Raw genomic sequence first — 18,251 nt, forward strand, 5'->3', positions numbered from 1 at the left:
TTATTGCAGACAGACTTAAGGACAAGTGCAAATAAATAAACCTTTAACCTCACAGAAAATAGTCAATTCATTATTTCAGTTAGTTCTTTTCTTTTTAAATATTGTTTATTTGCAGCGGAATAGTGCTCATTCTCAAATCCTTTTCAATTTTTGTTCCATTTACCTCCCCAGACATCTCACTGAAGACTAATACACCACCATGATCATCATTGCACATGGCAGGCAAGAGGCGGCCATTAGGTGCCTTGCGCACAATCAATCTTTAGACAGAGTACAAAGAAAGATGCATCAACCTGCTCTAGAAAGAAGTTCTGTTTGTGTGAGTTGTGTTAAATGAATACCTGAAAAAAGTCACTACTTTCAATTTTTGTATTCATTTCTTTATTCAGACATTATTCCGTTTTTTTTTAAATAAAAATGGTATCGTTAAGGCATACAATCATAGACCTTCACTTATAAGTCCTACAGACAAAGCTACAACTATCCAATGTGCAATTGAAGCTTAATTTAGGAATATTAATTGGACTTGGTTATCCTTAAGCTGTGGCCGTTGTTGTTCTTCAGACACTACTCCAAACTGGCTGATGGGGACAGGGCCGAAGTAGACCTGGGTGGCTTTCCTTCGCCTGGACACGGCACTCTTCCGACTCCATTCACCCTCTTCGCGGTGAGCTGGGGTTGGCCTCCTGTGTATGGAGAAAGGAGAGTTACAGCCCAATGTCTGCATCTGTTAGGCAATACATACAGCAATTCTGACTGTTTGTGTACAGTCCTCGGATTACTTGTTTTCACTACTCCCAGCCCTAGCGCTCCGTGAAGATGAAGAGGGGCCGAAGGGGACGGAAAGTGAGGACGTTTGGATGTCATTCACTTACATTTGCACTCGGTGTCTGTGAGGGGAATTGGGGGAGGAGAACTACAAATGAAAGTGAAGACAGAGCGTTGTTTAGCCCAAACAAAGGGACTACATGGAAAAACTCAGTTATGGGCCAGGTAGAGAAGGATGCAAGCAGCCACTTTACAGAAACTTTGTATTGGTGCAAGTGCAATTGTGCTTGTATTTGCACTAGCGCACAGTTTGCCTAGTGTAAATGCGTGTTCTTTTCATGCTTTTTTGCACCAGGGAAATGTTTACCCCAAGCCTAAAATCGGGACTATTAGCACTAACGCAAACATTGCCCTGGTGCAACATGTATTATAATCATGCGTTTTTGCACTACAGTAGTATTTGTCCTTGTGCTACAGTGTGCTTATTTGATCGTGCACCTGTGCAAGATGTCTCACCCACACATCGATCCAATGGAACTATTATTCTGCCATTATTTTTAGCATTCTTCTGAGGGCTTTTCTTTACCTGCGTGGAGGTTTTCACAAGTTAGACACACCGAACAAGATTCTTGCATTATGGGAAGGAATGTCCCTGACTCAGTTCAGACAAAATAATTCTTCATACAAATCTATGCATACCTGTAAATAGGTCACCTTTAAGGTGTTGGATAATTAGCACAATAAGGATTTCAGACTATAATCATAATGATGTGTTATTTACATAGCGCCTTAAACCAAAGCGCTTGTTTTATATCCGGTCACGTCACCGTCTATGGTGCAGATCATATCTTCGCATAATAGTGGTGTCACAATAATGTTTTCGCAAAGAAATACTGGCCGTCCGGTGCGTCAAGGTATGGTGCTGTTCCAAGACAACCATAGACCCAAACCCAGCACTGCATGGAAATAAAAAGAAGACTAGCAAGTTCTTTCAAAGGCACCCCAGGGTATACCTGCTCATTTCATTGGTCAGCCAAGAACAATCAAGCGCCATCTGCTAAGGTCTAAAAAGGGGTGCGATTCAGGACCTGGCTGCGGTGGCTGGTGAGTGTACAGGGATTTCGGTTTTTGATTTTTAATCTGCTAGAATTAGGAACTGGGTGATAAATGAAAATGCTACTACACTTTTTACAGGTTAGCAACAATGATATCTCAGAAGTTCGAAATCTACAAAAAAGGACTTTAAACAAAAGTAGAAAGTGACTCCAATGAAGGAAACCTATCCCTAGCTGAACATGTAAATACCTCAGAGGACTCACCCCAATCAGAGAGCTGGAGTTTGGGGTTACAGCACCCAGAAATCCACACCAACTTCTTTCTCAAATGATTTTAACTGCAGTGACTATTATGTTTGTAAGATCCTGAAGGGGCGGGCATAGTAGATACCAAGGATGTAGAGACCCTGGACAGGGATCAGTGGCAAAGACAGTAGAGGGGCCCACAGGTTGGCAACCGGAGCTCTGGCACAGGGTGAACTCTGGGGCAAACTTTGTGTTTAATATCAACAAGTGCCCCAAAGCCAACTGAGAGAAGTGGAGACCAATCTTTTGAGCAAAGGCTAGATTGTTTCTTCGGCTTGGAAAAGGAATTCATTCTAACCTAAGAGTGAACTTCAAGGATTTGAAAGGACTTTCAGTCAGTTAGCGAATGTAGCCTTTTGTATAAAAATAGATTATAATCTTTTAACATTACAAAAAAAGCAGTGTGTGTTACAAATCATCAACATAATGTTGTCCTGTTGTTGATGAAGTGCTCGTGAATTTTTTTTTTTTTATCAGATTAGAAAGAAGGTCTTTTTTAACGTGTCGGAAATCATCATAGAATTAGTTGGCAGATTCATTTGTGAAGTTCGTGAGGCAGGCCTGTTTTAAGGATGGAGGCCCTCTGTATTCGCCCAAGGCACCAAACTGATATAATTTACAAAGGGCACTATAGACACTGCCACGCCAGCATGGAGGAGCCTTTAAAAAGCTCCCCTGTGCTGGCGTGGCTTCTGCTGTGGCGCCCTTTGAAAAATAAAGACTCCAGGGACGTCATTTCACCAAACTGCCTGGGGTAGCGTAAGTGACATCACACGACCCTTGACCCCCTCATGACATCACAGGAAGTGATGTCGTTGGACCCCACCCCAGAGTGATATCGCGGGAAGCGATGGAACACGACCTTTCACCCTTGATAAAACAGGAAGTGGCATCACATAGCATTGTACACTACGAAAAATATGGTTACGCTATCACTATAATGTAATGTACATTTCATACAAGAATGGATCACCATATGTATTGTCAAGATCAGTGTGTATAGGCCCATATTACCAAATTACTGTGAATGCAAGCAGACGTCCATGACCAAATGATAATGATGTGTTATTAAATAGCATTTACGCTTAAGCGCTTTATATAGAAAAAATATACACCCAATATCACTCAACCTGTATTGGTACTCATTTATCGACTGCAGAAGGATGAAAGGCTGAGTTGAGGCGTTTAAGAACAGACTAAATCAGTGACTCCCCCCTGAAGTGTGCCTGAAATAAACCTTTAATGAGTGTAGCAATTATTGTATAGAATTCCAGAAAGACATATTATTTGGTATTCCTATTCTTTCTTATTTAGGGTCAGTGCTGAAATGTTAGACTTGTGCACTCCTGTTCTTATTTTTTTTTCTTTTTTAAGGGGCCTGAACAAGAAAGCCAGCCACTCCAGAAGTAAAGAGCCACATGGTGCTGGCCACAGCCCAGGAGCTTGCATTTTTTAGAGGTCGCAAGGGAGACCACAGAGGTCGCAAGGGAGACCTCAGAGGTCACAGTTGCAACCTCTGGCGACCCCTAAATGACGTCCCTGAAAGACTCCCCCATGCTGGTGCTGCACTGGTGCCCTACATAAATGAAAAACTCCTTCCCTTGTGGGAGGAGCTGTTCACTTACGTTTGGCGCCGCTGTCATGCCAGCATGGGGGAGCCTTTCAAGAACCGGGTGCTCCAGCACAGAAGCTGGGAGCTTTTTTCATTGGAATAGGACGTTGCTGCCATGCCAGCATGGGAGAGCCTTTGAAAGGATTCTCTCGAGCTGGCATGGTGGCTGCACCCTGTTTGTGTGAAAAACTCCATGCTCCCGTGCAGGACTAGGGAGCTTTTCACTTACACAGGGCACCGGTGGTAAAAACAATTACTCTGTGCTCCCCCTCCTCCGTGATGGTAGGGGGCATGGACACTCTTTCACCAAAATGCTAGGGATAGCTGAAGTGATATTATACACCTCATGACATCACAGGAAGTGGTGTCACATGACCTTTCACCCGAATGGCATCAGTTCCTCTTTACCCTAGTGACATCACTGCAAGTTGCTTGCGGGCATAAACATTTTTTTAAATACCAACTAGGTACTGAAGAAGACAAGAATATTTTAGATACAACATCATTTTAACAAGAGTGCTGCCTTCATATGTCATGAATGGGGTTATGATATGACAGGGGTAGACACAATAGAATAAACCAAGGGTGAAGCACTGCCATAGATATGCCATGTAAGCATTATGTGACCCATTACTTCGATATTATGCGAATTATAGCTGCATGTCAGGTATTATATTATTATATGATAAGTAGAGCCACTGTATTGCAAGTTGCTGTGGTAATACAGTATCCAAAAATCAAATAGATGCAAGTCCCCAACAGTGCACAGGAGCAGTAATGCTTTAATGAATGATTTGTTATTCATGTAGCACTTTCACCAAAGCGCTGTCAATAGCACATATTTAAATACAATTATCATCCCAACCGAAGCTGGTACTCATTTATCAACCTGGGAAGAATGAAAGGCTGAGTTGGTCTTGCCGGGATTCAAACCTGCGACCTGCAGATCACATATAGATCACAGCAGAGAACGCTCAACCTGCTGAGCTATCTTACCACTTTGCTATTAAAAATGCAATGCCACAATGAGAAAACATGCCAAAACTGGCTGTCCAATGTAGGCCAGACACGTAATAACACTTATCATGTTTGCTGTATCCTAGATGACGGACTGTAAAAAAAATACATTTAGACTGGCTGCACCAAAATGCCAATCCAACCAAGTAATAACATTTATCATGCTTTCTTTATCATAGATGCCCAGAAAAATATATGATGCCACAGTAAGGAAAGGCTAGACTGTCTGCACCTAAATACCAGTCGAACTTACTTCCTTATAGATGCCCAGAAAAATATGCCATGACACAGTAAGAAATGGCCAGACTAGATTAGCTGAACCAAAATGCCAGTCTAACCACTAATGAAACTTATCATGCCTGCTTTATCATGGATGCCAATTATATTTTAGCGCACACCCCTCCATCTGCACACATCCCCCCACCTCCCATTCTTCTCCTCCTCCACCCAAAATCAGCTCCTCGACCCAACATTACTTCCACATCCCTCTTCCTCGTCGCAGTACTTAGGTGCGAGGCAAGCAGCTTCATAGGCAAATACTGGGATTTTGGGAACATAAGAATGCCTACAATTTGAAATTTAAAATATGGCTGTGTCAGTGATTCAGCAAGAAACCCTTTTGAGGAATGGAAATTGTACTCTGCTGTTTTCATTGGTCACAATATTCACCCAAACAAACAATTGTCCGTTAATTTCAAGACATATGCGCCAATTTGGACATATTCCAAACAGGATTTGACGCTGGCTGTGCCTGCTTTCAGTCTTCTGCTAAGTCTTCTAAAGCTGGGCTAAGGGACATATTTCGGAGTTTGCTGGATCTACCCTGGTCCTCTGGCCAGAAAAGCTTTCTATGTTGGTGCCGGGACCTTTTTACTTTTACATAGGGTGCCGCTGCCACCCCAGCATGGGGAAGCATTTGAAAAACATCCCTGAGCTGGCACGGTGGTGGAGCCAGCCTCAAATTATCTTTTGAGGGGATAGGGGTGACTGCATGACAGTTTTGACAGCTCGTCATCATAGGGTATACTGTTATTGCCTGGGGTGGCTTTTGTCCTCTGCCACTGTATGCTTGCTGCTGCTGCCACATCAATGAATGTTTAAATGTAAATAGTCTGCTCTCCCAGGTCATAACTATAACAAGCACTTGGTAGCACCCCTTTCCAAATGGAGACCAGGGCTGAGCACTCGGACATCAAGGCAGAGTGCTACCTCCTGCCTGCAACTTCCTCAAAGTGGGAGGCTTAAGCACTCCCAAGCCAGGGGCTGGTGTCACCCTGTTTTTGTAGCTTAATTTATATTGTCATTTTATAGCACAAACAAACAAAACAAACTCCAAACTGACATAATTCACATGGTATACAGATCATATCTCCTCACTTGGTTATAGAAAAAAAAGTGACAATCCTGTAGTACCTTGGCCTGGCCCTCTATCAATGCCAAATCCACTTTAACCAACACCCCACTGCCCCGTGTCCCAAAAGGCCAACACTGTGCCCAAATCGAGGGAAGAGACCTATTTCTTCAACCCCCGTTCATATCCCATGGCAGTTGTCGCATGTTAAGCGATTCTGACCTCTCAACCCACCCTATGGGTTAACCACTCTCCTCCTTCCCTACTACGCCCAGAAATATTGGTTCTGTTCTATCTCCCGAGCCATATTCGTCTGTAAACTGTCCCCATTCCTCCGTAAATTATGTAATTTCATCATGGGCCATGTAGGTGAGTTTCTCCATCAAGTAAACCTCCCACGCCTTCCTAAGCCAGTCCTCTTTCTCTGGGAGCGAGGGTGTTTCCCAGTTCTGTGCCACTGTTATCCTACTCGCTCGGAGCAGAGCTTTCCACATTCTCAGAAATCCGTAGGACTCATAGCCCTCAGGGGGTATACCCAGAGGCACCGTAAGGGGTTCATTAGGTATGGGGATCCCCATATCCTTTATCCAACTGAGCAATTCGGTCCAGAAAATCTTTATACGAGGACAGGAATTGATCATATATGTATATATAAATATAAATATATATATATAAAAAAATAAAAATAAATATATATATTCAGTAAAAAAACTTTGTTAAAGGGACGTTATGGTTAAGTTGCGCTACTAAAAACCTATGAAATTTAGTGAAAAAACTTTTTTAAAAGGGACGTTATGGTTAAGTTGCGCTACTAAAAACCTATGAAATTCAGTGAAAAAACTTTGTTAAAAGGGACGTTATGTTTAAGTTGTGCTACTAAAAACCTATCAAATTCAGTAAAAAAACTTTGTTAAAGGGACGTTATGGTTCAAAGTAAAACCGAAAAAACCCTGAAATTCGGCAGTTATGGTAAGATAAGCTACCATAACTCGCGCCACCGTGCACTGCTAACATTAACACCCAGGACATCAAAGATGACATCACAAATGTCATTGATGACATCACTGATGACATCACATGTGCATTTATTTTTCATGAAAACTCTGCAGGAGGGATTCTTATAATGTTGACCAAAAAGTGTGAAGAATCATTTGAATAAATATCATGAGCTAATTAGTGCATTAAGCAATGCATTGATACAAATAGCATTCTATTATGAAGTTCTATCCAGTATACTAAGCAACTCATGCAGAAACTTAGGCAGTGTGTGCAGTATACATGATGAAGGTGCAATATTCATAATCTAACATGTAATAAGTAGCTAATAAGACCCACTTAATACATAATTACACTTAATACAGACAAAACACAAAGAGACAACAACAAATACAAATATGATTATATACAGGGACAGAGAAGTAAGCAAAAAAGCACAAGTAGTAGCAGAAAACTTCATAACCTAACTGATTATCTTTATGCAGAGAAATGCTTCTGTTTCAAAGGTGCTACTTTCTGTATGTATGTGTATCAAATGATATCAGTGAACCCTTAGGAAAGGAGTGCGAGTACAATGTATACAAATATGAGCATATACAGGGAAGGTATAGTAATAAAAATAAAACTATGAGAAAGTGCTGATAACTCTAATGATTATCTTCATGCACAGAAAGGATTGCTCTCTTTTAAGCCTGTGTCTTCCGCTATATATATGTTTCATATGATATGACTTGACTCTAAGTCTACAAATATAGTACCTTTTCAATTTTTACTTCCTGACTGTTACTGAAGAAAACTATGTGGCTTAGATATGTCAGTAAAGGAAAAAAAGGGAGAGCCAGCCAGGTGATATCATCACTGATGTCATCAATGACATTTGTGATGTCATCTTTGATGTCCTGGGTGTTAGTGTTAGCAGTGCACGGTGGCGCGAGTTATGGTTGCTTATCTTACCATAACTGCCGAATTTCAGGGTTTTTTCGGTTTTACTTTGAACCATAACGTCCCTTTAACAAAGTTTTTTTACAGAATTTGATAGGTTTTTAGTAGGTCAACTTAACCATAACGTCCCTTTTAACAACGTTTTTTCACTGAATTTCATAGGTTTTTAGTAGCGCAACTTAACCATAACGTCCCTTTTAACGTTTTTTCACTGAATTTCATAGGTTTTTAGTAGCTCAACTTAACCATAACGTCCCTTTAACAAAGTTTTTTTTACTGAATTTCATAGGTTTTTAGTAGCGCAACTTAACCATAACACATATGTGTAATTGTTATATCATAACATAGGAACATTTAACAAATTCACAAAGCAGCACACATACAAAGTATATCTAGTAATACTTAAGAAATGTAACCCATATATGTAACACACTAACCATTCATTTAAATACAATATGTTCTAAAATGGAATATACCAAAACAAGATAAAGTAGCTTCCAACATAATTACCTCACAGACACTCCACAACTAACAGCAAGACCAGACGTATAGACTACTGATTACATATCTTACCAGAAATAGTAAGTGCACTTCATTTTACTCATATATTTATAAACTTTCTATATTAGAAAAAAAAACATATTACTTCTTTGTTTTCTCACAGAAATGTGTAGTACTGTGGAGTGTCTAGAGGACCATTTCCCACGAGACGAAATGTTAGAAGATAGTCCAGCTAATGGTACACACTTTCCTATATAAACCAATTAATACATATTATTTTGTATACATTCAACATATACATTTTTTTTTACAGACCCTACAAAAATTGCAACTTCCAAAGAAAAAGAAGCGGTGGATAACCCTCTCGAACACATTACCCACAAAATGGACCAACTTATGGCAAATTTTACGGATTTAAAGAACTTTGTGGAAGATCACCTAAAACCACCAACAACATACCATTGTCCCACCTGTACTTGTCCCCCCTCACCATTTCCCATTCATTTAACCCCAAACTCTCTCCATGGACCACAACGTTTTGATGAGATTTCCATCCCTTCTTCACCTGATCCCACTTATATTGAAAACCCTAATTCTCATGTTTTTGTTTCCGTTTCTGCCCCACCTTCTCAGTCATAAATTGTTTATATATGTTAAATAAAGTTACTTTTTTATATTGTGTTGTAATTACTTTCAGTTCTTTGTGGTAAAACCAATTTAGGTGTCCACGGACAACGCGGTTGTTCAGAAATGTTCATAAATAAACGAAAATGTAAGTGTCCTGAGGACACTATATCTGTCCGTAATGTTCTCATGCAAGTTGAAAATGTTCTAAGAACACTCGTAGTGTCCTGAAATGTTCGTAAATAAACGAAAATGGAGGTGTCCTTAAGAACACTATGCCTGTTCGTAGTGTTAGCTAGCAAGTTGAAACTGTTCTAAGAACACTTGTGGTGTCCTGAATTGTTCGTAAATAAACGAAAATGGAGGTGTGCTTGAGACGCTATGTCGGTCCGTATTGTGCACAAGTAAATTAAACTGTGCTAAGAACAAATGGCTGTCCGTAACTGTTCGTTTTACGTGTGATGCACTTTTAATTAGTTCAGGACCCGAACACTGTCCGTAGAACATCAACACGGATGTGCAAAACAATGTCCGTACATTGGGTGTCCTGCGGACGGCTGCTACTTTAGCGAACATTCTCGTGAAACAATCATGTGACCGCGCCCACGCTGATCGCGTGTTCTGAATGCGGACACTGTTCGTGTCCCCAAACACTTTAAAAGTACATTTGCAAGTTATCCTCAATATTTCTCATTAAAAACTCAACATACCACAAATCCCACATACTAATCCTAAGTTTCCACCTAGTTTTTGTGACTTTTTGAACCTTTTTTGGTGTTCGAGCTGTCTTGCGGACGGCGCGCATGTCCGCGAACCGCGCACAAGCACCCCTATAAAAGACCACACCCTAGAGCTCATTCTCATTGTGTTTCTGGCTATTCTACAGAGCACAGAGATTTTTGCTGCAACCTGCAGATTTCCATCTTCAACCTGATGACTTCTGTGGCTCCACTGCTGCCACCTGGTGCTGTATCTGCCTCAGCACCACCCCCACCCCCTCCACCACCACCACCTTCCCAAGGGCCTGAAGAGGGGAACAGGAGTGAGGATACAGAGGAGGAAGAAGAAGATGACGAGAATGAGGTAGAGGAAAACCATACTACTCGCCCTCGGCGTGATTCTTGGGTGTGGCGGTTGTTTACCGTTCATGGGAATGGTCCTAAGGCTTGTGCGAACCGTGTCACCTGCAATGAGTGCAAAATGGTGCTCAGTCGCGGGAGGCATGGTTCGTATAGCTTTGGGACTACGACCACGAAGCGACACCTGAACTCATTCCACACTGGGGCCATTTGCAAGGTTGTACCTTGCGAAGAGCGTAGTAGGTTGATTGCCTCTACTTCATCCGCCGTTTCTGATTCTGTCACCACAAGGAACACTTCTCTGGGACAGTGTCTTCTTCAAGCTGCCTCACAGGCCATACAGAATTCTGATGACCCTTACCTTTCGAGGGTCACAGTTGTATGTATGTACTGTGACACAGTACACTGCAGGGGGGAGCGACTTCGCAGTGCTTTTGAGACTATCGTCTCAGAGCACGAGAAGACCTGCACACTACCCAAATAAAACCCACTCTACATCTTCCTCTCTCAGTTCGCCCTTTCTTATCCCTGTGGTTGGTGTCCCCACTTTACCCTCCGTTCCCCTCCTCTCCTAGTGTGTCGTGTGTAAAAAACAAAAAAAATACAAAATAACAAATATCAAAAAAAAAATAAGGCTCTTTTCAGAGTCGCCTTTCACAGTTAAAAAACAGAAGTAAAGATAAATAACGCAGGGCCCTTTCTATTTCTTGAAAGTCCACGGACAGTTTGCGAACATAAAAAAAAATTGGGATGCTATCCTATTGTAACCATTGCATTTTTCTCTGGGAGGAAGTGGTGGCTCTGAAAAGAGCCTTTGGGAGGTGTTTGTATGTCAAAAATTATAAATACTTAACACCTACTTCGAAATGCATGCTGCATTTCTAAAAAAGGTTGCAATGCATTTTGTACATTTCTCAGAAAAATCTGATTGCCAGCATAGGTAAAATGGACACCATCTCTGCGAAAAATGTATGTACTACGAAACATAATATTTTCATTGTGAAAAGAGGACATGCCAAAATCTCTTAGGAAGGTACAAACAGCCTTATTGACATTACGCCTTGCTTTCTCCATTTGTGGACCACATGAGAAAGAACGAAGCCACATTTGTCTCTGTGCAATCCGTGAAAAAATTACTATGGAGTTCGGAAACATGTCCATGATCTTCTGAAGTCCTTCTTTCATTGCAAATTGCAAAGAAATTCCAGACACATGTCCTAAACTGTTCCCTCCACAATGAATTACAATTATGTCTGGATGTTCCTCTATCTTCAAAGTTGCACAGAGAGGTAGCAAGTCCAGCCACTTAATTCCACGGACTCCATGCCAGTGCACTTCCACATGTGGGAATCCAAGATCTATAGATACTCCACAGCTTTCTGCATGCACCTTCAACCAATGTATCCACAAGTCTCCCAAAATCCACACAATCTGTTTTTTAAAACACTCAGCCATAGCTATCTGTTCTTCTCTCAGCAAAAAGAATATCTGAGAAAACCTCTCCTAGCACAACACACCCACTAAACTTTACTGACCAATCCCTTGCTACATTCAATCTCATTTGCATGCCTCCCCACCCCAAATTCCCCGGATGTAATACGCAGTGTCCTAGAACTACCGCCATGTTCGCGAACATATCGTAACATGGACAGCCCTTCTACCATTTCCACTTCACTCTCTGTGCCATTCCCTCATTGGATGTAGCTAAGAAATCACATGACCATCCACCAATCAAATCCAAGACCTCTACATGTAACTGCATCATCATAGATCAGCATTGCAAATGTACAGTGAATCTCTCGGACTACAAGTCTCATACCATTGGCAAGCACGATCTACGAGAAATACTAGACAAGTCTCCAAGATTTCTACTTGCAGCTTCGTCCATATCCATATGCATGAACACAAACTACAGGTATGCATATTTTCTATACAGTACATGAACACATTTTCTAACCGACTTTTACCTTGTATAATCTGTAAAATGAATCTACGATCATTTTTTCATTCTCCTAAAATGAACTGTGACTTACAAACCTTTATACTGTTTAATTTCTTCGTACACACACACACGCAAATAATGTTAAACTAACATTTTTGAAATAAAATATATAGACTACATATGATGAAACAAAATGACATGCACACTCTATCATCAAATCTCAAAGAATAATATTTGTACAAACACATACTTGGTTTTAATTTTTTTAGTTTATATAATTACTTACATTTATATAGGACAAGCAGGCTATGACATTAACTCCCTCTTACGTGGAAAAGCAGGCTATCACATGGACTCACTATTACGTGGAAAAGCTTAGTTACAGGAATAGTGGTATACAGTGGTACATTATGATTTTGACAAGCCACAGTAAAGATATTTTCTTTCCTACAGTTAGTCATAAGATAGTTTTAATGGTTTTGAGGAAGGCGCTGAGTATTTCAATTTAAAAAATGTATGTCTAAATTAAAAACAGTGCTATATACAAATCGAATTACTAATTTCTTTCTTTTACAATTGCAGTGAAGACCATTCTCCTGAAAATAAGCAGCCGAATTTGAATTACAAAGAACAACTAAGAAGCAAACTGCTCATTTTAGAAAAAAAGTAAGTAGATTGTTACCATAATATTTGAATTATTACTCAAACACACTCTAATGTTAATTCATGCTACTTATGTGCCTAAAAATAGAGATTCTGCACCATTCAAACCAAAAATCCTCCCGTCTTAAACAGTGATTTACTGGCAGAATGGCCCACAAATTCCTATTTTTCGCCACACAAATTACCCAACTCAGCCACTAGAATTTAGATGTTGTAGAAGAAACAACTGTTTTAATTGTATAGCTTTAGATATACTATATATACTTCTCCACACCACTGGCTTACTTTTTTCTGTCATCTGAACCCCAGTTTATTAACGCATTAATTCAAGAATACCCATCCCTAGTAGTTGTACTTCCCAATGCACAATCACACACCATTACATACATCTTTATCATCTCACTCAAACACTCATGCACACAACACACATGCATTGCAGAACACCCCAACCCATACCTTCTGTATTTTTTTCAACAGACCCTAAAGCATGCCTACCAAAAAGCAACTCCGTAGAATGGAACGCAGAAGTAGAGCAAATGAAAAGAAAAGTCTCCAACATAAACATCCATCTACAGCAGAATTTGTAAAAAAAAGTTGAAACACAACAGCTAATACAGTCATGTAGTGAAACAGAAGACGTTTCTAGTACAAAAACTTTGCCTCTTCTATCAAAAAGTAAAACAACCCAAAAAACAATTAACAGAAAATCAACTATCACTACAAATAAAACTTCTTCTATAAATCTTGATATAGTACAAAGTAAGCATACCAAGAAAAGTATTTTAGCTAAAATTTTCTGTCACAAAGTCCTTCAAAATCTTATAAAAACAGGAGAGAAACCAGGTTCAACACTTCAAACCTATCGTAGGAAAGTAATCTTAGAAGCGTTGATAGACAGTGCACTTCTTCTCAAAAGAAAGTTATTTATTTTAGTGTTAAACAGAATGAAACCACTAACAAAACTAATAACTAAATTACAAAAAAGACTTCTTAATAAAGAAATGTCAACAGAAATAACTTCTTAAATATCTGTGGAGGTGAATGGAGTCACACTACAAGTACATAACCATAGTTTAATGAAGAAGCCAACAAACAAAAGCAAACAAATACAATTGCCATACATAGCAGTGGTCGAGGTTATGAAATGGAACAAGAAGTACTCCTTCCAAAAATATGCCCTGAAAACATAGATTTACCCCTCCATTCAACTGAATCAGAACATCTAGTGTACAAATGGCCATGAACGTCAATGTGTAACATTCCCAAAAAAATGTTCAAGTCTTTACACCAATTCCTCAATCAATATGTGAAAAGCAAAGACAAAATAAAAATTAAACTACTGCAAAATATGGATGCTTGTCCAGTACGCAAGTACACAGGACTACAAGGAAATTCATTGGCCTGCATTACAGGACCTACTTGCAAAACACCCTTCCATGATATCAAAAGGATATCAACACATCATGCAAGTGCAAGAAATCTAGTTTATAAACTGTACTATGCTAAAAGTCCTGCTTTAGCACTAGCCAATTTAAATAACATTCTTCTACATGGTACAGCAAAAGACATACTAGAAGAAATCGACTATATCCAGACAAAATATTTTGGAAGTGAAACTCACTTACAAGATGAATTAGCTGTAAACCAACTTCGAAACAAATCTGCACATGGCAACCTTTCACTACACACATACAAAAAAGAAATACTAAAATTTGAAAGTACTTCAGCTGAAGTACCAAACCACGTGTGTGTATGTTGCCGCAGAACCTTTTATAAAAGTAACACAAAAACTGTAGACCTATCATACAAAATAGAAGACAATGAAGATTCTAAATGGTTTGAATTAGCTCTCTATCTTATAGCAGAAAACAAATATGAATTAACTGACCCCATAATACTTTGCAGTTACTGCACTACAAAACTTGACAACAACCAAACTCCTTCACGTGTTATCACAAATAACTTGGAATTATATCCACTAACAAAACCCCTTCAACAACTTAATTTATATGAGAGCATCATAATTCAAACAATGCACCCATTTCAAGCAATAATACGCCTTCAACCAAAAACTGCAAAATTACCTCCCTCTGAATTAGTAAAAGGTATTCGTGGAAAAGTAGTGTATTTACCATTAGATCTAAAAGAAAATGTGCACACTCTAGGAGTGCAACGTCCAATGCAGCAATCTTTAATTATCTTGGTAAATGGAGTACCTACAAAAGACAAAAAAAATTGGCAACAACTGGTAGATTTACATAAAGTTAGAGAAGCCCTGCAATATCTTAAAGAGAATAATGAATATTACAAAGAAATTAATATTGAGGAAAACTTGAAAGATACAACTGAAATAATTCAAGAGACACAAGAAGCTGGTCAATTTGAGCTCCTAGATCCTGCAACAATATCAAACACTTTAGACCATTATACAATTCATCCATTGCACTCTAATGACACCATAGAAGATGCACTGGAAACGTACCAAATGCGTCAAACAAAAGGATCACCAATCAGCATATGGGAAAAAAGTATAGAAGCACGTGCTTTTCCTCTACTCTTTCCTACTGGCAAAGGAGGAAGATACGATGATAGACCTATTCAAATATCAGTATCAGAATATATATTCCACCTACTCTTTGAAAGTGAACTAGCAACTTTATGTTACGGAGTTGCACACATATTAAAATCAGGATCACACTTTCAAAATATGACAGCTACACAATTATTACAAAAAGTTCAACAAAAAGATGAGGTTTTACAAGCAAATCTTACAAATCTATAAGCAAATATGCGTGGTACTTTGTTCACAGGATCCTGTTAATGTTTCAAGATATTTTCACCATCGCTTCATTGCTATGCTACATTTTATTTGTAACAAAACTGTTCCTCTCCTTGGAGAAGTGCAAAACTTCTTTTGGAGAAAAGAATACCAAGCCAGAGGAGCACCACATGTCCACATGCTTTTATGGATTAAAGATGCTCCTAAATTTGGTCAAGACATTGATGCCACTGTTTTGCAGTTTATTGAAAAATATGTCACTTGTGAAATTCCATCAGAATCCGCAAATAGTGATCTTTATGCAAACATTTTACAATTCCAAAGACACAAATGTGGCAAATATTGTCGTCGCAAATACAAAAACAAAGGGAAATACTACACCAAATGCCGATTTGGTTTCCCTAGACCAGTTACAAATACAGGTCAAGTGAACAACCTCATGTCTTCAGTTAGACATAGTGTTAAAGGTAAGTCACCTAAAAATACATATTGCATAAAAATAAAAGAAGAAGAAAAATATATCAATGATTACAATGCAATCATTGCCCACTTTTGGAATGCAAACATAGACGTGCAGTACATTGCAGACAATTCTACTGCAGTTGCACGATATGTCACAGCATACTTAACCCAATCAGAAAAGACAGAGCTCCAAGACCTCTGGAATGACCTGTCATCAGATAAAACAGTGTCTCAGAAATTATACAGCTTGGGCATAAAAATGCTGTCCCATAGAGAATGTGGATCCTATGAAGCAGCTGATCGATTAACTGGTACTGCATTGTATGGTAAATCTGCAAATATAGTATGGCTAAGTCTTGGTCCAGCTAAATCTAGAAAAAGAGTTCTAAAATCATACGAAGATATAGAAACAATAGCCAAACAAGATCCCAACAGCCAAGACATTTTAAAAAAACAATGTATTGGACACATACTACCCAAACAGGAGTACCACTTTGGGAACCATGAGCCTATACCACATAGCCCAAAACTACACATACAAAAATAATATAAAACCTGATGAACAAAACCGTAAATACAAAGTGACAAACTGTGAAGGCAGCTTAGTAAAACTCACCAAACCAAATTTAATTAATCATATCAAATTGTCATTAAAGACTGCTCAACATAAAGAAGTATATTAACATGTCCCTGCTACAACTCTTTAAACCATGGAGAAAAGAAGAAGGAATACTAGATAACTATGACTCATATGAAGACGCTTTCAAAGCAAATGAAAGCAGTATAACTGATGTAAACTTTGCACAGTACAAAACAATGTTGCACAATGAACAGCAACACGAAGAAGAACTCCAGGCCCAACTAGATAAGGACATTCCTGACAGTAGTCAACCTTCTATCACAGGAAGCCAAGAACCACTGAGAGACCCAATAATAACAAATGAGGCAGAAATAGCTATGATAGAAGTAGAAAACACCATGTGTCAGTATGAAGAAAAAGAAGACTTAACTATACTACAATCAAAGCTAAATAATGAGCAACATAGCATTTTTCAAGAAGTAACAAAAGAAATTGCACATGGTGTACAACATGAAAATAAAGAATGCAACTGTCAAAATTACAAACCTATACTATTGTATGTCAGTGGTGAAGCTGGTTCTGGCAAAACATTCTTAATCAAAATCATCAGTAAGTTCCTTCAACAATTGACAAACAACAAACTGTCAGCTGTTGTCACTGCCCCCACAGGTTTAGCTGCCTACAACAAAGGTGGTGTCACTTTACACTGATTACTACTCCTGCCAGTAGAACACCAAAACAAATTAGATTATTACAAACTTTCTGCAGAAGCTGCAAAGGAACTACGCAGAGTATTGAAACAAATGAAAATGCTACTATTAGATGAAGTGAGCATGGTGTCCAACCTAATGTTGGCTTTGATTCACCTCAGATTACAAGAAGTACTCAAAACAAACTATGAAGAGCTCTTTGCAGGAAAACACATTATTGTTTTCGGAGATCTTCTTCAATTGACACCAGTAAAAGGTGAGCCTATTTTTAAAACATTAGGACACAAACTCTGCCGTAAAACTGTTGGCAGCATTGGAAATGTCAACCTTTGGCAACATTTCCAATACAGAGAATTAACAGAAAACATGTGCCAATCTGCACATCTCACTTATGCCAACATCTTAAAAAGTATCAGAGTTGGTATGCTTTTTACCAGCAAATCTTACAAACGCTTGTTCAATGTTCTTAAAACCAAAATTTGTTAACTAAACTGTACTTAAACCTTAAGTACACTTGTAGTAAAAAAAATATAAACTGTCACAATATTCCAAAAGCTATCTAACTGCCCAAAGATGCTACAACAACTAATCAGATAAATTAATACCTCTCAAGTAGAGCAAAAAATAGACAGCTAGAATACGCCAATTGGTATCTAACTGTCCCAAAATTTAGAAATATCCAAATAGATAAAGCAATACCACAAAATTATATAAAAAAAATAAACAGTTAGAATACGCCTACTGGTATCTAACTGCTCCAAAATTTTACAATATCCAAACCAATACCTAATATCTTACTGCTCCCAAAAACTGGAACAATCCAATGTATAAAGCATTAGCCAGAAACAACAAGTAAACACTGAA

The 18,251-nt window shown here is 38.9% G+C and overlaps 1 protein-coding gene across 3 annotated transcripts in view; it reads right to left on the minus strand.

The window, feature by feature from the left end:
- Positions 1-364: 364 nt before the first annotated feature.
- The window catches only part of LOC138566062 (uncharacterized), a 208,994-nt gene continuing 191,107 nt past the window's right edge, over positions 365-18,251 (minus strand). For all 3 annotated transcript variants that reach the window (XM_069643096.1, XM_069643095.1, XM_069643094.1), the window contains one exon: positions 365-686. In XM_069643096.1, the coding sequence (XP_069499197.1) occupies positions 654-686 (33 nt within the window). In that variant the 3' untranslated portion in view covers positions 365-653. The remainder of the gene's footprint in view (positions 687-18,251) is intronic.

This window comes from Ambystoma mexicanum, chromosome 2p (genome assembly GCF_040938575.1).
Source record: "Ambystoma mexicanum isolate Mex_15411 chromosome 2p, UKY_AmexF1_1, whole genome shotgun sequence".
Lineage (NCBI taxonomy): Eukaryota > Metazoa > Chordata > Amphibia > Caudata > Ambystomatidae > Ambystoma > Ambystoma mexicanum.